The sequence below is a fragment of the Polyodon spathula genome, chromosome 6, assembly GCF_017654505.1.
Source record: "Polyodon spathula isolate WHYD16114869_AA chromosome 6, ASM1765450v1, whole genome shotgun sequence".
Classification (NCBI taxonomy): domain Eukaryota; kingdom Metazoa; phylum Chordata; class Actinopteri; order Acipenseriformes; family Polyodontidae; genus Polyodon; species Polyodon spathula.
Genome location: NC_054539.1, coordinates 27406069 through 27429938, shown reverse-complemented (window position 1 = coordinate 27429938; position 23870 = coordinate 27406069). Strand labels below are relative to the sequence as shown.

General features: G+C 36.4%; 1 protein-coding gene across 1 annotated transcript in view; it reads right to left on the bottom strand.

Annotated features, from left to right (window-relative positions):
• The window catches only part of LOC121317093 (feline leukemia virus subgroup C receptor-related protein 1-like), a 36415-nt gene extending 17394 nt beyond the window's left edge, over window positions 1–19021 (bottom strand). The window contains exons 1-4 of the mRNA XM_041252690.1: window positions 17917–19021; window positions 12632–12776; window positions 3278–3418; window positions 1750–1817 (exon numbers count right to left, since the gene is read on the bottom strand). Of these exons, the coding sequence (XP_041108624.1) occupies window positions 1750–1817; window positions 3278–3418; window positions 12632–12776; window positions 17917–18588 (1026 nt within the window). The 5' untranslated portion in view covers window positions 18589–19021. The remainder of the gene's footprint in view (window positions 1–1749; window positions 1818–3277; window positions 3419–12631; window positions 12777–17916) is intronic.
• Between the last annotated feature and the right edge of the window lie 4849 nt (window positions 19022–23870).

Below are 23870 nucleotides of genomic sequence, written 5' to 3'. Positions count from 1 at the left end.
ATGTCTATGTATTAATGTATGTGTTCATTTATTTCAACATTTATTTACTTATTTATTTGATTTACTTTTACCAAATATATAGGCTTTCCTTCAGCATAACTAATTCTCAGAAATTAACGTTCCTTTTTGTCCATTGGGGGCCACAAACAGCGTTACTTTCATCAACCAGTATCGAGAGGAACCATACTTCCCTGCATCGATAAAGACCACACTGAGCGTTACACTGGCAGGAGATCAATGATTATGCTGATTCGAAAAATCTAAAATAACAAAATCCAGAGAATTCTCAGCTGGCTGTCTTTATCTTTCAAAATACTGCTTGTTTTCTCAATTAATTGTATAGCACTAACACAGCATGCTTGCAAACTGAAGGTTATAGTTTCATTAAATCCCACACAAGCCATACTTTTTAACAAAATATTTTATTAAATAAAAAAATATGTTTTTTGCAGGCAAATGTGCCATTTTAAAACAGAAATAAATAACTTAATATAAATGATAGAGGCAATCCGTGGGACCCGGACTGGACGATTTTATTTTACAGCCGAGAGGAAAAATGTACGTCAAGAGGGGCTGACTTTCTGTGGGCGGCAAAGATACATTTAGATTGAGATTATGGAATTGGCATTTGTTAGCATTAGGTTTTTGAACAATAGGCTACTGTATGTGTGATCTGAGTGTTATAGGTGGGCTTGCTACTATTCGATTTTTATTTTCTTGCCAAATCGATGATTAATATTGACTTTTATTTTAGAAAGAATTTCCTCTTTTTTTTCTATCTTTATTTTTCAATTCAAGCAGAGAGTGGGTGAAATCAACCTTTATGCTTTAAATTTTTTTTAAAAAACTGGCTTTTTATACAGCATATAAAAGTGTATTGCCCAGACCTTTTATAGCATAAATTTACGAGTAAAAATAATATGCACAGAACAAAACATTAGATAATTGAACAGGACTAACTTGCACTTATTATTCGGAGTCTGAGCTCCCTCTCTCCGGCTTCAGCACAGACTGTCTCAGAGTCAGTGGAATGCAAGGCAGCCGGGCCTGCTTCGTCCTGCTGCAGAGACTTCAACCGTCTTTTGCGGCCCATTTTCAAATCAAACTAGTAACTGTCACTGTATACCTACAGCAAAAGCTTACGTACACCTTAACCTGCTAATTTCAAAGTAGCCGCTTTGAATGACAGGCACTGTAGCTGGCAAATGAGAGCTTTCTAGCACTGCTTCAGTCAGAGAGATGTGTTAGAACAGGGTGAAACTACATTACTAACAGACCACTGAGATGACTGACAGCGACCCCCAGCCATTCAGAGCGGAACAGAGACGGGACAGACAGCAAGTATAAACTACACAAACAAGATTTCTAAATGATTATTTTTGGTAAGAAAATAAAATAGCATTTTAACAACGTTTATCGTATATAAATCTATTTCAGTCGAACTCGTATTTTTCAGTGTGACTGTTTTCAAATTATTATAACTGTTATTAATAAGACACAATGTAAATAAAAAAAAAAAGTGCACTAGAGCCTAAGATAATACCTGAGGCAACAAGCTGCCAAGGTGGAGGATGCTGGCCTTAAAAGGCAAGTTTTCCTTGCTGTTGTATATTAATTTAATCAACTTTATATTTGCAAACAACTGAGGATTTATCTGTGTGTTTTTGATGTGGTCAGTTATGTTTGTTTTTTCATGTTGTCAGTGGATACGTATTCACAAGCCTTCTGAGATGCCTGTGTTAAACATACCTCATAGTGCACCATGATCATCTGATTCAGCAGTGTTGACACAGAGTAAAACGACCCAGTCAGTATACCTATAAAGAATGAAAGGAAAGCAGATTAATAAAAAAGGACAGTTTTTGGAAGAGATGTTCAGGGGTCAGACATGAAAACGGAAACACCTGCCATTTGTAGCAACACTTTTTTGTGTAAAATGGCTGTCCTTTGAACAGTTGATTTAGAAAATGTAAATGACATCTATGATATATATTCTATAATATAGGAAATCTGCATGGCTGAGACATGATGGATAAGACAGCTAATGAAGCACATTTATTTATTTTAAATCTTAGTTTGCATTAGTACTGTAATTTACCAAAAAAAAAATGACATGTACAATACACACACACACACACACGGTCAAATTGGGTACTGTAGCACACACAAGTGTGTGCTGGGAGGGAGCTAACTGAAATGTGCTGTGTAAATGACACCTGTATTTACTAGGGGGTAATATTGGCTTTATCTTTATTATTGTAGTAAATCTTTAAGGCGCCTAACTGCGGGAGCTGAGAATAGATTTCGGAGAAAAAAAGGTTCACAAAAAAAGTTAATTAAATCAATTTTACTCCTAACACGTTTCTCAGTTGTAATTGAGATCCATGAATGGCTTAACAAGGATCAATTGGTTTGAATTCTTAAACGAGAGTGTAAAATTTGAAAATAATTTGAAACATATTAAGGTTATAGTAGACAGTACTTTTCAAACAACATCATTGACTGTTATTCTGAAAGGTAACAATATGAAAAAAATAGTAAAATAAAACAGTGTCAGGGGAAATCTAAAGTAAATATGATGTTGAATAAAATGATTTACAAGTTTGAAATGGAGGGGAGAAGTACAAATGGGAGTCTAAATTGTCATTATGCAGCAAACAAACTAGCTGATCGTGGGAATTATACATTTAAAATACTGTATATCTTCACTTACTTTCCAATTGTTTCCTATGGTCCTGCTTTCTTTACTGCACTTAAATTATTGGCATGGGTTAACTGTCAATTTCCTTTTAAATACTTTCACCTGATACTGTTAACAGCTGTGGTTAACCTGACCAACCTCAAGGAAACATGTATAATTACTTAAGAGTGGCAGTGTCTATGGTATCTACAGTTCCAATGAGCCCTTTGTTTCTACCCAGTTTGAAATTCTCACTTGGAATGCTGCCTCACCACTGCAATAGAGAGAACTGAAAAGCAACAGGTTACCCTTAACTCTCACTGTCAAGCCAATCTTTTCACTCTTTAAAGCAATAGCTGTTACTAAACCCTGGAGGCAAGGACCTAGACTGGCAAGTCTTTGTCAGGCCTCGCTGAATACCTGTCCCCCTAGGGCACACTGAAGCAAGATGAAGCAGTTCCCCCAGACGATTTTACACCAGCCTGTGCAGCCATGACTGGCAATAGGAACTTGAACTGTATGGCTCAACCTGCACTCTATGCAGCAGTGTTTTTACTGTGACAGCCACTGGGGGACCTTTATTTATATATTACTCACCATAACTGACTAGCAGAAGCAGAAAGGAAAAGTTCTTGAAGAGGTTGATTATTGACTGCTTGTAGGAGTAATCTTCAGGAGAGCTTTCTGGCAGCACAGCCTGAGCCTGGCTTGGCGGGAGTAAAGGCTTTTCCTTAAATACTATAACAAAATAAAGCAGGATCATTAGTAACGTATAAATAACTAAGCATATGTAAAACTGTACATTGACACATGTAGAGGTGACAAAAATACTGGATTTAAAATGATATGCCTTTCCAAAATAATAATTTATTATAGGGAACATTTCCTAGTTAAACTATTTTCAGGTATGAACCCACTATGCATAAAATCTCACAAGAGCAAGTTATTTGTAATAATTTACCTCCATGGCATATCCACTATCACAATGTTCCTGTTTATTGCCAAATCTTATTTCAAAGTTTATTATATAAACTTGGTTGCTAAATTATGAAATGTGGAACACCATTCTGATTTCCAGATATGCTATAGAGCAGGGGTACTCAGATAGTTTAGTGAAGGTCCACAATTCTTGGTTACAGCAAGGTCAAGGTCCAGAGCACAATTTCACTCCCATCCCCCATACTGACAAACAAACACAGAGCTACATAAATATAGTTTTTAAGCAGGAGAAGTGGCAGGTCCTCAAGGGCCTTGGAGTTACAGGTGAGCTCAGCAAGAGCAATACAGAGAAACAAATCAGTGCATCAGTCAGAACAAAACGCCGATATTAAATATTAATAATGTTCATCTTCCAGAATGAATACCCGCACAGATTAATCTGCAGAAACTTGACAGGAAACATTTTAACTGCATGTGTTGTAAGCCTGACTTGGATCGCTGAAATTGACCATTTTAATTGCCAATACACGCAGCGTACTTATTGCTAAGCTTTTTGGTGGATCGTAGAATGATGCACTGTCTGTCGTGGCCAGGGTTCAGTCCGTACCATTGCTTGCAAAGTGAAGTTTCTTGTGTGCATTCTGAGTCAGAAGTACCAACAGTAACACAAATATGCATTGATTGGTATGTGTTTTTAAAAACCCTTTCGAAATATCCTATGGTCTTCTATGGTAACCATGGTAACCATGGTTTAATTGCAGTTATTTTAGTTACTGTATTAAATACCATAGTAACTATGTTTATATCAGTAGTAACCATAGTACCACAATGGTTTGTCTGTAGTTACTATGGTTACCATGCATAAAACATGATTCTGAACCTTAGCTGTTAGATCCAACAACAATGAAGGACATGTTTAATTCAATAAGTATACTGAAACATAAACAAAACTCTTATGATGAATCATTTATATTTCATGAATATGCCAATTGTCATAGGAACATCTTTCAAAAATAATAATTTTAGGTATGATGCACAACACCCAAACAGCTCTATCAACCACACACTATCACCTTTTCCAAAACATTTTCTAACAGATCTAACACAAATCCATTTCTAAGTTGGGTTTTAAAAACTCATGGACAACATGCTGACAGTGACATGCAATATAAACAGATTCTAAGAATAAATAACTATTTACCCTTTATAGGACAAGACTGGGGAAACAAACAATATGTTGGGGGGAAAAAAAGTCTGCATTTATACGTAGTTTCAATGACTGATCCAAACAAAGCACAATCGCACTATTTAAAAACATAAGAAAGGTTACAAACGAGAGGAGGCCATTCGGCCCATCTTGCTCGTTTGGTTGTTAGTAGCTTATTGATCCCAGAATCTCATCAAGCAGCTTCTTGAATAATCCCAGGGTGTCAGCTTCAACAACATTACTGGGGAGTTGATTCCAGACCCTCACAATTCTCTGTGCAAAAAAGTGCCTCCTATTTTCTGTTCTGAATGCCCCTCTGTCTAATCTCCATTTGTGAACCCTGGTACCCTGTTTCTTTTTTCAGGTCGAAAAAGTCCCTTGGGTCGACATTGTCAATACCTTTTAGTATTCTGAATGCTTGAATTAGGTCGCCGCATAGTCTTCTTTGTTCAAGACTGAACAGATTTAATTCTTTTAGCCTGTCTGCATATGACATGCCTTTTAAACCCGGAATAATTCTGGTCGCTCTTCTTTGCACTCTTTCTACAGCAGCAATATCTTTTTTATAGCGAGGTGACCAGAACTGAACACAATATTCAAGATGAGGTCTTACCATTACTTCCCTTGATTTAAATTCAACACTTTTCACAATGTATCCGAGCATCTTGTTGGCCTTTTTTATAGCTTCCCCACATTGTCTAGATGAAGACATTTCTGAGCCAATAAAAACTCCTAGGTCTTTTTCATAGATTCCTTCTCCAATTTCAGTATCTCCCATATGATATTTATAATGCACATTTTTATTTCCTGCATGCAGTACCTTACACTTTTCTCTATTAAATGTCATTTGCCATGTGTCTGCCCAGTTCTGAATCTTGTCTAGATCATTTTGAATTACCTTTGCTGCTGCAACAGTGTTTGCCACTCCTCCTATTTTTGTGTCGTCTGCAAATTTAACAAGTTTGCTTACTATACCAGAATCTAAATCATTAATGTAGATTAGGAATAGCAGAGGACCTAATACTGATCCCTGTGGTACACCACTGGTTATCACATTCCATTCTGAGGTTTCTCCTCTAATCAGTTTCTGTTTTCTACAAGTTAACAGCTCCTTAATCCATGTACATGTGTTTACTTGAATCCCTACTGCGTTCAGTTTGAGAATTAATCTTTTGTGTGGGACTTTGTCAAAAGCATTCTGGAAATCTAAATAAACCATGTCATATGCTTTGCAATTATCCATTATCGATGTTGCATCCTCAAAAAAAATCAAGCAAGTTAGTTAGACACGATCTCCCTTTCCTAAAACCATGTTGACTGTCTCCCAGGACCTTGTTACCATATAGGTAGTTTTCCATTTTGGATCTTATTATAGTTTCCATAAGTTTGCATATAATAGAAGTCAGGCTTACTGGTCTGTAGTTACCTGGTTCAGTTTTGTTTCCCTTTTTGTGGATCGGTATTACATTTGCAATTTTCCAGTCTGTCGGTACTATCCCTGTGTCAGGAGACTGTTGCATGATCTTGGTTAGTTCTTTCTGGTCCCTTTTTAACGCTCTGTAAAGTGCCTTTTTTTGCTGAATATTTTTTTAATTGATCTATTAAGCCATTTTGGCAATTTAGTTTTACATTTAGATTTATCTACTTTAGGGATGTAATTGTTTTGCGCCTATAGTACTGTATTTTTGAAGAACAACCATCCTTTTTCTGTGGATGTTTTTTCTATTTCACTCCAATCTATTTCTGTTAGTCTCTGTTTTTGAATTCTCCCACATGCACAAATTCATATTGACCCACCTACTCTAATCAAATACGTTAGAAAAGTGAATGTGTCACCTCCTTAACATCCAGTGTGTATCTTGAAAACTATACGTTATGTGTACCAGTGTACAATTTAACATTTATGACATGTCATAAGAGGCACACATATTTAGCTATGAGATCATTTTCATTGGCAGTCCCCGGACAAACACAACAAACACAACATAATACAAATAAAGTAACATTTAGAAAAGGAGAATATGATTGAGCATCAGATAACTGTATAAGAAGGAGAAATAAAATAGAAAAAGAAAAATAAGGATATGTAGAGAAAGAAATGGCAGATGAAAAGACACATTGAACATACTAAAACACAGAACTAACTAATAAAATAACACCAAAACAGCCAGTGTCCTTTCCCAATGTCCTTACACGGGGGCGTCACATGTAAATAGCCAGAGTTGCGTGTTTCATTATTTATTTTTTGAGCAGGGATACAAAAATAAAATACCTTTACGTTTCTTTAATGAGAGTGGCATTTATTCGAGGGCAGTGTTTACTAAAAAACTGATATCTGAGTGAGGCTTTAATTCAAAATATTATGGTGTGTGTGTGTGTGTGTGTGTGTGTGTGTGTGTGTGTGTGTGTGTGTGTGTGTGTGTGTGTGTGTGTGTGTATGTGTGTGTATGTATATATATGTATATATATATATATATATATATATATATATACACATACATACAGTGGCTCTCAAAAGTATTCACCCCCCTTGAACTTTTCCACATTTTATTGTGTTACAAAATTGATTTAATTAGGAGTTTTTGCCACTGATCAACAAAAAAAAGTCCATAATGTCAAAGTGAAAAAGAAAATCTACAAATTGTTCTAAATTAATTACAAATATAAGAAGTTTCTTGAGGAGTGTTGATTGACAGCAATCTTCAAGTCATGCCACAAATCAGTCATGCCAAAGTCAGGGCTCTGACTGGGTCACTCAAGGACATTTACCTTTTTGTTCCTTAGCCACTACAGTGTAGCTTTGGCTGTGTGCTTTGGGTCGCTGTCATGGTGAAAGGTGAACTTCCGTCCCAGTTTCAGCTTTCTTGCAGAGGGCAGCAGGTTTTCCTCAAGGACTTTGCTCCACTCATTTTCCCTTCTATCCTGACAAGTGTCCCAGTCCCTGCCGATGAGAAACATCCCCATAACATGATGCTGCAACCACCACGCTTCACAGTAGGGATGGTGTTCTTTGGGTGATGCGCTGTGTTGGGTTTGCGCCAAACATAACGCTTTGAATTTAGGCCAAAAAGTTCAATTTTAGTTTCATCAGACCACAAAACTTTTTGCCACATGGCTACAGAATCTCCCCGAGTGTTTTTTTGCATACTTCAAACGGGATTCAAGGTGGGCTTTCTTGAGTGATGGCTTCCTTCTTGCTACCCTACCATACAGGCCAGATTTGTGGAGTGCTTGGGATATTGTTGTCACATGCACACTTTGACCAGTCTTGGCCATAAAAGCTTGTAGCTCTTGCAAAGTTGCCATTGGCCTCTTGGTAGCCTCTCTGATCAGTCTCCTTCTTGCTCGGTCATCCAGTTTGGAGGGACAGTCTGATCTAGGCAGAGTCTTGGTGGTGCCATACACCTTCCACTTCTTAATAATCATCTTGACCGTGCTCCAAGGGATATTCAAGGTCTTTGATTTTTTTTTATACCCAACCCCTGATCTGTGCCTTTCACAACTTTGTCCCGGAGTTCTTTTGAAAGTGCCTTGGTGCTCATGGTTCAACCTACAGGAACTGCTGAATTTATCTTGAAATCATGTGAATCACTACAATTTAACACAGGTGGAGGCCACTTCACTCGGTGTGTAATTTTGATGGCAATTGGTTACACCTGAGGTAATTTAGGATTGCTATTACACCAGGGGGTACACAAGGGGGGGGGTGGACACTTATCCAACCAAACTATTTCAGTTTTTATTTTTAATTTTCTACAAATTTCTAGAATATTTTTTTCACTTGGAAGTTGTGGGGTAGGATGTGTAGGTAAATGAAAAAAAAAAATGAGTGAATTTTAATTCCAGGCTATAAGGCAACAAAAGATGAAAATTTTGAAAGGGGGTGTACACTTTCTATAGGCACTGTATTTAAGTTTTTTTGTAAATTAGCAAATAAATGATACTGCTTTCTTAATACATGAACCGGACATTTAAATGCAACAACTTTGTAAAGTCACTAAGGTATTAACGGATTAGAAAAAAATGTTGTGTAATTTATAACACTTGACGTTTACTGTTTAGAAGCATTTCAAGACACACTTTCTCCGGCAAAAAATACAATGCTTTTTTTTTTCCTTTCAATTTTAGTGTTGACAACCTAGTTTGATACAGTGGAACTGAGTTTATCCGTGTGTTTGGGGTGACATAAGTCCATGGATGTGTGAAATCCACAGATAAATGAGGTGTCATTGTGTGTGACTAGAATGCATGAACAAAATACAGAAACTAGTAATGTAAACCAAATTAGAGTTTACTGAAGAGGTATGCAATACAATATATTACACAGACAGAAGACTATTTTAAAATGTGTTTACTTTGACAGTGTTACTCCTAGGAAAAACGTTTCAAAATGTGATACACCTCCAACCCCGTTTCCCTAGCTTTCTCTGTTACCAAAAATAAATAAATAAATAAATAATACAAAATAAATAAAAATAGAAATACTACAAAGCTACAAGATCATAAGACATTGTATGACGGGAATAAGCTATTCAGCTCTTTAGAGCTTATAATTTTGCTATAAACTAAGTCGTGTATGTCTAGCAGCTAGAAATATCACAAGGTATTATCGATAATTTATTCCACGCATTAATATTAAATAATGTTAGCTAAGTGTTGCTAGTTTTACAGGATTTAAAAATAATAATTATTATATTTGTTTTAACTTTAAAACTAAATAACAAGCCTGCGGTGTAATTTTAACTTACATTTCAACAAAATACATAAACAGTGTTTTTTTTTTCTTAACAGCTTTTTTAAACAATTCACTCATTCTTTTGAACCTTGACAAAGTCCATCATAGTCTTTTGTTTCAGTGAGGCAAAATATATTTGCTGGGCTTAAGAATCGGCATCTTTCTGCTGTTCATAAAGGAAATTAATTCTCGCATCTGTTGTGCGGCTGTCTTGACATCTGCTCCACAGGTTTTGGACTGACGCATGCGTCTTTATATGTGTGTGTGTGCGCTCATCGCAGGCAGTAAGTCTACACTGGCAATAATGTATTGTATTTCAGTGATAAAACTCGTCAGGTAGCCGCGAATAACTGAAGTTGCGGATGAATGGGGTGCGGATAAATGAGGATTTTTTTACATTTAAACGCTACATTAAAACAAAATTTTTTTTTTTTTTTTTTTTTTTTTTTACTAGATTTGAACAGAAGTGATATTAGTTATTTATTGGACATGCACAACCCATCAATTTTGTGAAACCATTAAAACATGAATATTGACAAATATGTTATGTTATATGATAGAAATGAAATGCTTACATATGAGATTATCTGTACAATATTTTATTATTATTTTTAAATACAATACAAACTATAAATCTCATGGCATGTTTATGCATTAATTCGTGTATGTATTTATTTTTCAGTGAGAATAGTATAGGAAAAGAATGTTGCCCTCCCAAAAAAATTTAAAAAAATTAAACCAGGATCACCCTGCTGCAGCAGTGTTCCAGTTAGCCATCATGGGACAGGATGTTAGATGAGGAGAAATTCCACAAAGCAGTGGTATTCGTACCTGTGATGCAACAAACTAAAACACCTGTACATCAGGAGTTGGATTCAGCTTATAGAGAAAGAAATTGCTTATTATAGTTGTACTCTTAGTATGTTACTTACATTTACTAGCAAATGTGTTTCAAACTGCACAGAAATGAACATTTCCTTAAAGTATGTTATACATTTGTTGAGGTGAGGTGGGGCCCCTGTTAATCACCAATTGACTGACTGTGTTCACTGTTAAATAAATCCAAAATCCTACAAGTTTTATATTCTACTTTTTTGTGTGTGTTCTGTGCGACGGGGAGGGGACAAGTATATTTTTAAGAAGGACAACTAGATTTTTCTAACATTTTGTCCCTTGGACAACAAGTGTTTTTCAAATACTGCACACCCCTGCTCTCACTAGAAATATGTTGTCTGAATAAATTCACATCATTTCCAATGTGAATGCAAGTGAAAACACAGATTGGCATATGACTTGGCGGTCCGGTCAAAATGTACTTGCGGTACGGATTCGGATCGGAGTCCACCTATTGAGTACCTCTGTTATAGAGGAAGGAGTGTCAAGCAGAGGGTTATTTATGTAAATTATGCAGATTTCATAATCCAGCCTCCTTGGGCTCTATGTACTAATATTACTTACGTGTTTGTAAATACTGCGAAATCGTAGCCTTCGGCCTTCATAGAATTTTTGCGTGTAATGTACTAAACAGCTCTTTTTCGTGAACAACTACTGTAATATCACCGCAAGTTTACGAAAAGCATAAATTACTGCTCATTGTACATGAAACAGAAATAATATCAAGAAACATTATTTAACACTTTGCAGGACCAAATAACATTATGAAAAGAAACAAGGAAAGAAATAACTAACAAAATACATTCACTGGGACACAGTAAGCAACAGACACTTAACATTTTAAAAAATGGCATGACCTTAGGATTACAAGAACGGAAGCAGCAGAAAATAAAAAAAAAACAAACAGGACAAACTGAATGTGATGTGTTAAACGTAGCCTAGGCACAGCGAAAACAAACCAAAAGCAAATTCATACACTACTTGTTTGACTGAATGAGTACTACACAACAAGCTTCAATATGAAAGCTGAACACAAATTTCAGTAAACAACAAAATACTGTAGCCTACTTCACAACTTTAGTGAAGTAGGCTTTTTAAATACCAGTGCTTCCGATTATACTACTGCTTAATAACAGGAACAACATTTTATTTAGGGTTGGTGTTGAACTTAAACGCGTTCTGTAACCCCCACCCCCACCCCCCCCCCCCCCCCCCCCCCCCCCCCCCCCGGCACATGAACAATACCCTAACTAATTCCCCTATGTATTTCTATTCAGGCCGTGCACCGGAATTATTTCAAAAACATATATAAAGAACTTAAGTTTTTGAAAAAAGGTAATTGTCTTTGCAAACAATATATAAGAACTTAAGAAAGGTATTATTGTCTTTGCTTGCAGTCCGGCACCGATCTTTCTTTACAAAGTAGGTACTGGTTTTAGTTATCTATGCATTAGTTAATTATTGAAGAAAAGATTTCACTCTGTGTTTAGTTAAAGAACTCTGCAATGATTTGTTTCTGTGTTTCCCTACATTATTAATGTATAGTTTAAATTAAAGCACCTTAAAATTTAAAAGAAACCAAAACAAAATGTATTTATCCCATATTTATTTAATATAGACTATTAATAAATGCATTTTTTTTGTTATTTAGTTAACTAGATCCTAGCCTTTTATTTAATGTGTTTGCACTGTTTTTTTAATGTTGTATTTAATGTGCTACACCCTGTATTGCAATTTAATTAATGTTTTATGCATTGTTCCTCACTATCTTGTAAAGAGCTTTGTGATGGTGGTCCACTATGAAAGGCGCCATATAAAATAAATATTAATTGATTGATTGAAAGTAACTAAAAGCCTACAAACCTTTAAACAGAAAGTTTCACATATGAACAGCTAGTTGAATCTACGCCAGTGAGAGGCATGCGTAAAATAGCAGGCACAAACTGAAGCCATAAATCAGGAAAAAATGATAACACATCAAGGGCAAGCGTGAAACTTCGGTATTATACTGAGATTCGTACAATTGCATACGAAAGTAGTTTGATACAGAATAATGAACAAATTGACAAACGCTGGTAATTTCTTCCAATTCTGAGATGGTGACCCTGGAGCCAGCTCCCGGTTTAGCATGGAATTTACCCTTTTTGATTTACAAGTTTAAAACGGTTTTGCTTACCAATGACTGTTAAAACGAATAGCAGAGTAGACGCCACAGCTGTACCGTAGAACATGATGCTGATGTTGCTGCCAATTAGATCTATATTGTTCTTGGTGTAGGGTACCAGAACCGGAGGCAGCAGGAAACCAATAGCTGTACCAAGCTGAGGAGCAAAGAAGGAAAAATGGTATATTAGTACTTTGACTATGCATGTGTCTGTGTGCACTACACATTGTACAGAGATTTGTGCTTCTGGTTAGTACCAAGACATGCAAATGTGCTGCACACCACAGTGTCTGTACGCCTTATGTGATACAGGTAGTCAAGATTCTCAGACAGCGATGATTTTTCAAGTTGCAACAGGACACTGGAAATCTATGCTCATGAGATTTCTACCAGAATGTTGCTGCATTTTTAAATAGGCTTTATAAAATGGTAGCAAAAGAATATAATCAAAAACTAAAGATACTGATATACACTTTGTCAAAATATTTATTTGCCTTAAATGTGCGATAATCAAGACTTTGGTCTGAGCAACTTTAGACTGACCCCGTTTCATTGTGATTAACAGAATTAATGGTGGCCTTGCAGCCATTTTGGCCGTTGTGCCCTTTCCTACAGCAACTAGGTATGCCTGTATTAGGAAGTGTTTGGATCCAAACAACAATACCACATTTCCATGAACCACATAACCTGGGTACATGCCCCTCTGCACCTCAGTTTCCATGTTTTTAAATTACTCGAGTTGGCTCTTCGCGATTTATCTGGTCCAACTTCACTCCTGGGGCTGGCCTGAATTTTAAAGTCTGAATTTGGGCTGGGAGGAAATTACATCACTAAATGTCAATCAAACATATTGTAGGGGGCGGGCACATACCGTATAACGGGACATTGTGGCTATTATTATATTCGACAGATTTGCTACCTTGAGGGATTTTGACAGTTTTTGAATTGCCGTTTTTAACCAAGCACGTTCACAAAAAAAATGCAACATAGTTTTTCATTTATATTTTTAATTCCAAAAACATTCAATAAAAGTAACTTGTCATAGAATCTACAATGTCACTGCAGCAACATGGAGAACAATAAGGTCTTCTAATCAGTTACAGTATTTGTCGTTCTTATATGGCCCTTAATTTTAAGATAGCATTTGCTATTTGTCAGTTTTAAAATGTAGCTATATTTCACAACATAACACAGTAGAATGGTCACAGTATCATGTAATTGTAGGACAGTATTGCCATGTGTGAAAATTTTAACAATATAAAGCCAAAACGAAAATGCTTTAATTTAAAACTGGTTAATAGACTAGCAAGCACTGGTAAATCAGCTCAGTTTTATACAGTGCAGAAAATAAAAAAAGTTTTGTTTATGCAAAACAAATGCAAAATAATATCTAGATGGATTTATCTTTTAAATCATTGACAATTTGACTAAAACCGCCTGCAGTGAATTCACGTCTTGACATTTAACTCGCAAGTATTTCTGGGGAAATCCGTAATATTGCCCAACCTTTTTCACCAACTCGCATTGTCCATCAGCTCGAGTTCTGGGAGAGTTCATGCTAATTCGAGCCCACTCAAGTCGACTCGGGTTGGCTGGCCATGGATACAAGGTATAACATGATGATGTGATTTGCATGGTTAAGTCGCATCAGCCGAGGAAAAAAACAGTAACAAATAAACATGGAACACAACCCTTTCAAGCACATGGATTTCTACTGTGCGTAATAATGCCATCTTAGAAGAGTCCAGAAAATAGAAAGCCTTGCACAATATGCACAATTGAAAAAAAAAAAAGATTATTTACTGTAACTAACTTGAATGTTTCAGTTGCTGTTATCCCCTTATTTTAATTTCTTTATTTTCACCCAAACCGTAGTTTAGATTGTATTACTGCGTTTATTAGCATTATTTGTCCATCTTATGGTAGAATTTTTTTCAGTTCATCCATAAATACAAAATCTGTATTTGTATGTTACACGGGGGGAACGAGATTTCTGAGTTTAGTTTAAACTGATCAGAATATACAGTACTGTGCAAAAGTTTTAGGCAGGTGTGAAAAAATGCTGTAAAGTAAGAATGCTTTCAAAAATAGACCTGTTAATAGTTTATATTTATCAATTAACAAAATGCAAAGTGAGTGAACAGAAGAAAAATCTACATCAAATCAATATTTGGTGTGGCCACCCTTTGCCTTAAAAACAGCATCAATTCTTCTAGGTACACTTGCACACAGTTTTTGAAGGAACTCAGCAGGTAGGTGGGCCCAAACATCTTGGAGAACTGACTTCTGTGGATTTAGGCAGCCTCAGTTGCTTCTCCCTCTTCATGTAATCCCAGACAAACTCAATGATGTTGAGATCAGGGCTCTGTGGGGGCCATACCATCACTTCCAGGACTCCTTGTTCTTCTTTACGCTGAAGATAGTTCTTAATGACTTTCGCTGTATGTTTGGGGTCGTTGTCAAGCTGCAGAATAAATTTGGGGCCAATCAGATGCCTCCCTGATGGTATTGCATGATGGATAAGTATCTGCCTGTACTTCTCAGCATTGAGGAGACCATTAATTCTGACCAAATCCCCAACTCCATTTGCAGAAATGCAGCCCCAAACTTGCAAGGAAGGCTTTTTGCCTGCAAGTCTTCCATGAAGGCCACTTCTGACCAGACTTCTCTGGACAGTAGATGGGTGTACCGGGGTCCCACTGTTTTCTGCCAATTCTGAGCTGACAGCACTGCTGGACATCTTCCGATTCCGAAGGGAAGTAAGCATGATGTGTCTTTCATCTGCTGCAGACTTCCTTGTCCGACCACTGCGTCTACGGTCCTCAACGTTGCCTGTTTCTTTGTGCTTCTTCAAAAGAGCTTGGACAGCACATCTGGAAACCCACGTCTGCCTTGAAATTTCTGCCTGGGAGAGACCTTGCTGATGCAGTATAACTACCTTGTGTCTTGTTGCTGTGCTCAGTCTTGCCATGGTGTATGACTTTTGACAGTAAACTGTCTTTAGCTACCTCACCTTGTTAGCTGAGTTTGGCTGTTACTCACCCAGTTTTATTCCTCCTACACAGCTGTTTCTGTTTCAGTTAATGATTGTGTTTCAACCTACATATTGAATTGATGATCTTTAGCATCTGTTTGGTATAATTGTTTAATCATACACCTGACTATATGCCTACAAAATCCATGACTTTGTGCAAGTGTACCTAGAAGAATTGATGCTGTTTTGAAGGCAAAGGGTGGTCACACCAAATATGGATTTGATTTAGATTTTTCTTCTGTTCACTCACTTTGCATTTAGTTAATTGATAAATATAATCTATTAACATGTCTATTTTTGAAAGCATTCTTACTTTACAGCATGTTTTCACACCTGCCTAAAACTTTTGCACAGTACTGCATGCTATTGAAATTGTGCAAAAACAGTTGTGTTTGGAGCTGCTGGTTACAAAAGAAAACTAATTATTTATTATTAAGTTAAACTGTGTTGTTTCCTTCTGTGGCCAATTAGCTTTATATATGCATCTTAAGCATAGTTACACAACATCCTATACTTTGACCTTGACTTAAGTTTAGTGGTCTTGGTGCCCTCTACGAATTTATTGAACTGAAGGCCATTTGGGCCTTTTCCTTTTTGTTGCTAATTTAGAGCCCTGAGATGTGTAGGTTCTGTATTGTAGTTGTTTTGTTTTTTCTGGGATAATCCAAATCTTAGTATTTCAAGCACTGTTCTTGTAATGTGATCATTGTTTGTTTCATGTTTAGTGTGATTACAATTTCCAATGAGCAATCACTTAAGGAAATAATCACTCTACAAAAAGAAAAACACTGGGCCTGTATTTTACTTTTCCTTCTAAAATGTACTTTTTAATTGTAAAGCAAGGGATATTTGTATCTTTAAAAAGCAGGATAGAAAATATGTTTGACTAGTATTTTACTGCCCAAGAAAGGGAACTCTCTTCAAATAAAACATACATCATAATTTCCAAAGATTTACATTTTCATTGTTCTTTGTCTATACTTGAATAAAGTTTGTTTGGAGGAAGGTTTGCCTTTTCCCCTTTTGCTCTAAATGTTTGCCACAGTTAAGACATAGTAATGTGTACTAAAGCATAGTAAAAGCAAGGTAAGGAAGCCCAGAGAGGTACAGTATGGTAAACTATTACAATTGCAAATGATGGCATGGTAAAAATTGCAAAATGGCCATTCAAATTTACTATGGTAAACTTTTATAAGGGCTACATTGCACTATATATTTGTTTAGATCCTCCCAAAAAACTATTTTGTCATTTACTTTTACTTTTTCAAATAAAAATGTACTTTTTTTCCTAGTGGACATTAGGAGTGTACACAAAGACTAGTACAAAATAAAAGTTAAAATTCAGATTCTGTAAATAAACTCTAATTACAGTGTACTGAAATATACTGTTCAAGTCTGGTTAGATCCAACCAATAAAGTAATTGATTAATGTAGTGTCTTGTTTTGTTTAAAATGCAGTATCTTGCCTGTTTGTGCACAGCAGACTCTTACAAAAATATCATGTTTCCCAATGACTTTCTCGTGGTTATACTATGCATGCAATGTCCTACCATAGTTAATGGATGTTCATAGGAATGTTTTATTATGTTTATTAATATGCTTTACTATACCTGTACTCTATGGGCTTTGCAAGGCTAACCCCATACTTTCACTAAAATAAACATTTATGAAGGGGATATGTGTCTAGAAAAAAAAGATTTTTTTTTTATCAGACAGGCTGAATAAGACTGAAAGTTTATCAGAACAGATTTCTTATACAATTTCAGTTCATATGAAATATAAAGGAATTGGTGGTTTTATACCTATGCAATTTTTTTTTTTTTTTTTTTGGTATTTTGAAGTAAATAGTTTGCTTTTGTTAATTACAAATGCCTGTTAATGAAAGTAAACGAACATTTTTAAGTCAACCGTCGCACAATCATCGTATATTTCACAATACAAATATACTGTATTTAGTGTCTGTTTACCACACAACATTTTTCTTCAACTCAGGCTGTGTCTACTGTTTCATAAATCACTGACTGACTCGTTCGTTTGTGTCTTCCAAACGAAATACTTATAGGGGTTACAAATGTCATCCTTACGGCTCATTAAATGAAACAGGTATTGTGCAAAGCGATGTTTTTTATAGACTAAACGTATTATTTGTAAGCTTATTTTAATTACATCTGCGTTATGGGACACTTGTCGAATGCAACCCATAAATTATAACTTGTAGGATATTAACATTAACATTTTGTCGTTCAGTTATCAAAACACCCACCTGATTTCCTAAAACTGCGATGGCACAGGCGGTTGATACTTCCTTGGGCCCAAACCACACCGATGCAATTCTTGAAGGTAGCCCTAAAATGAACACCTGGGCCACTGAACAGATAGTTTGTGCAAACATGGTCACTCCAAACAGGTCGGGTCTCACACTGGCACATTTTATCCAAGCCCCAAAGCAGTTCAAACCTGCGCCCAGGACCGCCGTGATCTTAAGACCCTTTTTATCCAGTAACCACGTTGCGGGGAATATCAGAGGCACATAGACGATCATGTAGACAACTGACAGCCAGTCGATCTTGTCGCTTGTCACATTGTAGTAGTCCATGAAGATATTGGTGATGATGCTGTACTGGATCCACTGGAAGGCGTTGACTAGTGAATAAAGGCTAAATACTATCAAAACTGCAAATCTACGCCTGTAAAGTTTGGTTTCAAGTGGCTTCGGTTGCCCAAGCAACATGGTATGGTTCTCATCGGGAGATATCTCATGCTCAGCGGCTATTGAATTCCCATCAACAGTGACCTGCACTGGTCCAGGAGTTAGGTTCATATACTGGTTTCCATTTGGAGCAATTACATTATTTTCGTCTGGTGTAGTAGTCATGTGGTTTTCGTCAGGTTTGCATCCATGCTGTTGATGCTCCTGTATGTTGCTCGCCACCATGATGCAGCTAAATTAGTAATATCACTGAGTCTTCTGTGTAGAGAAACAGGAAATCCTCCTCGCTCTGGAGCTTGTATGTTATACCAAATATCGAATTGAAATTTATACAAAAAGAAAAGTGAGTCAGATAAATAAACTTTTGTTTTAAAAAAAAAAAAAAAGAAAAAAAAAGCCATACAATATTATATGAGCACTGGAGTGTGAATACGAATGCTATTATCAATTCTATGGAAATATATTAATCCATACTGACAACGGTCGATTGATATACAACATACACAAAAAAGACTTTAACATAGAATATACAATACTGCCAACAACAACAATGTTCGCTGATAACACCGGCTTTTCCATCTGATCCCACAGGCAGAGCAAGACGTGTGTAAATTATATCCACCTAGCAGTCCTTGGTGTTGCGTGAGTATGGCGATTGGCTAGCACACAGACAAGCAAAAAGCCAAAACACCCGATGTTACGACAGCCAATCCCAACCAGACATGGGTGTGGTTATTCTGTATACATAAGGGAGTGGAAAGAGCTATACAAAATACTGTACAAACAACTGTATAATCAAAGTTATTATTTATTTTCCTCTCTTACTACAGTATTAGTCTCAAGGTTCTTTTAATATTTTTTTTTTTTTTCACTATAAAGTAAATAGATAACGAGGAGCTTTGTTAAATGGTAGCACTCCGAGTCATAGCATCATGGTGCATGGGTTGCGTTTAATACTGGTGTCCGTTCATTTGACGTACTGCTAGTGCATATCTTATTATTAAAATTCAAGAAAACCCTGTGTTTAAAATATAACAGTGCACACAATATAGTTTACACTGGCTTTGAGAGATGAACGTAGCATTGTGTTTAAAAAAAAAAAAAAAAAAAAAAAACATTTAATGGTAGTGTTAAATAACTGATCGTTGGGTTTTCTTGATTTTTAATAATATGATATGCACTAGCAGTACGTCAAATGACGGATACCAGTAGTAGAAAGCGCAACCCATGCATGACTAAGCTTTGACTCAAAGTGCTAGCATTTAACAAAACGGTTACTACACTGAAGTCTAGCTTCTCCTGGCTTATTAATATGTTTTGGTAAATCAATAAACATTAACACGAAAGTGGAATATTACATTTTAAAATGTGAACAGGCTAAACTAGTTACATACGTTTTGTAAATCACATACAACGATATAAATACGTACAAAAAGTATATTTATTTATTTATGTAATTATTTTATATATCAGACCTTTAAGAAAACGGTGCTAAATGGATTATGAAGGGGTTCTCTCATTATTTGGTATTTGTTAAGCACGGTTTAGCTCACATTATTTTTTACTGCAACCACGTAATTAGGCCTACATTAATTTGTTTTTATTATAAAGGGGGTTCAGTTGTTTTTTTTTTTTTTTTTAAACCCAAACCAATACTAAATTAAACTATTGCAATTTCTGTGAACATTGGCGGTTTAGTTAGCTGTGCAGTATATCGCCTTTCTGATAAAATCTAGAAAAAATACTTTTATGTGCTTACAGTGTTATGTACTATTGTGGATCAAAGCAAAATATAATATTATAAAAAATAGCTTTTAATTGTGAAATACACAATATTGTATTCGTTAAGCCTGTACAAGTTTTAAGGACACAGCATAATACGTAATAACCTGAAGGAGTCTATTAATACTATGTGTACTGTACCCATAATGTCACCTGTTGCTGTGTGTGAGAGTGTGAGTTTGTTTCGCCAGCTAATCCTCTCGGTTTATTCTTGAGCAGCCTTCCTGCCTATTAGTTTGAGTGTGTATGTGTGCGTGTGTAAATGCCCGTGGAGAAAAACGGGCCAATGGGTGATGAGCAGGCAGAGTCCGCATTTAGGAAATATTATGCTGTGCGCCAATTGAGGAAGTTGAGTTCTATGCAGATGACCTGGTCCTGCTGTCACCTAAGCTGGGTCTTCAGCAGAGCCTGTCACTGATAGAGCAATACTGTTAGAACCGGGCACTAGCAGTAAACGTGGACAAGACCAGAGTTATGGTTTTCCAGAAGAAAGACAGATCTCAGGGAAACAGATACACTCTGGGCAACACCACACTGGAGCAACAGCACCAGCTACACTACCTAGGGTCCGACCATCAGCGCATCAGGGAGCTTTAACCTGGCAGTGAATGCATTAAAAGAAAAAGCACACAGAGCTCTATATGTCATTAAGAGGAAGCTGTATAACATGAATCCCCCATAATATGGCAAAAAATATTTGAAAGGGTTATTCAGCCCATTGCCCTATATGGTAGTGAGGTGTGGCATCCACTCACAGACCAGGACTAGACAAAGTGGGACAAACACCCAACATCAATCCTTCGTATATACTGTACTTCTAACTGATTTGGCAATGCCACCAATGTTGTCAGTCCAATAAAGCACCTTTACATTTGAAAGTCACCAGAAAAGAGCACGAAATCCATTGCTAAAAAGAGCCAAAATAAAACAGCAGTTTTCACTGCTTTCACTGCACGCTGTTGTCTGCCTCTTCATTGACCTCCAGAGCCCCCACACATAGCCGGCCGCTACACTGGTGTCAAAAGTAAGCGGGCTACAATGAGTAGAGAAGACACACAGTGGGCCTGGGGGAGTCAGGATCTCCGGATGCTGAGGTGTCAGTCAGGAGTAGAGTCGACAGTGGGTGCTATCGTGGCTGAAGACAACGCCAGTTGTGAAGGCTCCCTGGAGAGCTAAGATAGCTAAAATGAAAAAGTAAAAGAAAATAATTATCTTGAATTAATTTTTTCCAGTATTATATATTATCTCAAAATTACTGTCCATAAATAGTTCATTTTTGTTTAGCACCTCACAGGTTAGTATAGTTTCAAAATTATTATCCCATGTATGCATTCTGCTATGGAGAACTTTGCTCTGGGTACTTTGAGCTGCTCATGAACTTTGCAGTTTTCAGCTCATCGTATAATTGAATACTAATCAGTAAAGCAAAATCTGTATTTTTTAGAAGTACAAAGGCTTTGGTAAACAGAAATAATAATCCAACGTTTGCTGTTTAAATAGGATTTTTTTTTTTAATTTAATCTCTTGCAAGTTGGCAGCATTGTGAAATTAAAGACTGTCTTCTGCTATCATTGCTTAAACCTAATCTACTAACATTAAAAACATAATTGCTACTCCTTTACATCTGATGACTTTGCCTCTTTCTTCTGCTCCAAAGTAGCAGACATTCAGAAGCTCTCCTCCAGACCATCTTCTACCCCCTCCACACCTGAACACACCCCACCTTTCTGCCACCTCACTGTTTCTCAACTTTCCCACCTCTATATGACTCCTTACTCTTTGTCCCCTGGATCCCCCTCCTATTCTCTTATTCTAAGAGAAAATCAGACAGGGAGCAAATACTTTTTCATGGTACTGTACATTGCATATACTATGTATGTTCGAGACCTTTTGCTTATTACATAATGCATTGTATAAAGTAAATAGAAATAAAGAAGTTATTTCACTTCTTTATTAACCATGTGGATGCTTTGTTTTTGTCAGCAAACACTTTAAAAACATGTTTTCTCCTATGCCAATTTGTAGAGCTGGCAAACAAAGTTTCAACCGGTTCGACCCTACATGAGCCAAATGAGGCAAACCAGCGTCATGAAGCAAATGTTCATTTGGTTCAGTTGAACCATTACACATGAACTGTGTGCATTCTTTTTAGGTATCCTTTGACGTTTCAGACATTGACAGTAACAAAACGTAATGATTATACTGACACTGTCCAGTTTCTACCACAATATTCACAGTGCACTGTTTCAGGCAAGCCGCAATGCTGCAATGTTTTTGTAATCAACAGGAAGATATCATTTTGGTCACGTCCACAAACAGTCGATCAGATTCACATGAAAGAATTGTAATATGAAAGCAAACACCTTCTGGTGCGATTACAGTTGTCAAGGCGAATTTAAACTTGCTTAGAGAAAAAAAAAATAGTTTGGTATTTTTCAGTGTGAAACCAAGTGAAGCAAAATTGCAACATTTTAAGTGGATTCTGAATCTGATCTTTACAGATGAACTAGGTATGAAAGAGCCCTAAATTAACATAGCACCCCTACACATGTTAAAACTTGCAACAGCAATGGCCTATACAAGACATGCACGTTATTTAAGAGAATGGTGAAGCAACTCACCAGAACGGAAACACCAATTTGCTTATGACTTGTGTCTGATTCAGGTTTTTTTTCAAGAACTCGGCCAATTTCCAACTTTTTGTAGCTAGAGAAGCAGCGGCACATTTTGCCTTTTGTTTACATGCCATTTTGTAGCGATGAGGTGCACTTGTGGAAATCAGGATACAAAATGAGTCAATAATATGACAGCGGTTCTGGAAAGATTTAATAAACCAGTCATTGTGCCTCAAGATACTGTTGTGTTGACAAGTCGCTTTTGTAAAGACCAAATAAACCATTTCAATTTAAGTTTGATGCTAATGCTGAGTTATTAAGTTACAAAACAGTACTGTATCAGTTGTGAATGCTATCTGTGCCAAGGTGCTGTTCTTTTAAGTGAAATTCCTGTTCCTTTAGCCGGAGCATTTACAATGGGAAAAATCTGTTTCACATCAAGGGTGTTCCGTTAGGCAAAGTGTTCTCTTAGGAGGTGTTCCTATACATGGATACTACTGTATTGACTTTTTAGAGCTTAGCTCTAACTGCTATGTTTGAGATGTAAGTGGTAAAGTCTACATAGGAGCACCAAATGTAATTCAGTAGATTTAAAAGTAGGCCTGTATACACTATTTTGAGATGTAAACTCTATAAGGATCAGAAGAAATGCAGACTGCAGGATACCAGTGTCATCATTTGAGGGCTTTGTATTTTAATTTGTAAAGGATTTTTATTTTATTTTCAGATGCATTAAGCACATTAAATTGCAACAGTATTATGTAATACAGTACTACAAATGTACTCTGCATAAGAACAAATAAATAAGAAAAAAAAAACACTTATATGGAGGACTACATGCATCTTTTATTATTATTATTTATTTATTTGGCAGGTGCCTTTATCCAAGACGACTTACAGGGTAGTACAGTGTTATAAATAGGATGCAACAAGCTTATTTGCATCTGCTTGGGAACTAGGTATTCAATCCACTATAATCACTATAATCAAAGGAAGGACTAACATCTAAAGATAGCAGGTGGTTAATGAAAACAAAAAATGAGGCTGAATATTACAAAATAAACAAATATCCAACTACTATCAAAACATAAAACATTTTATTTGGTGTAT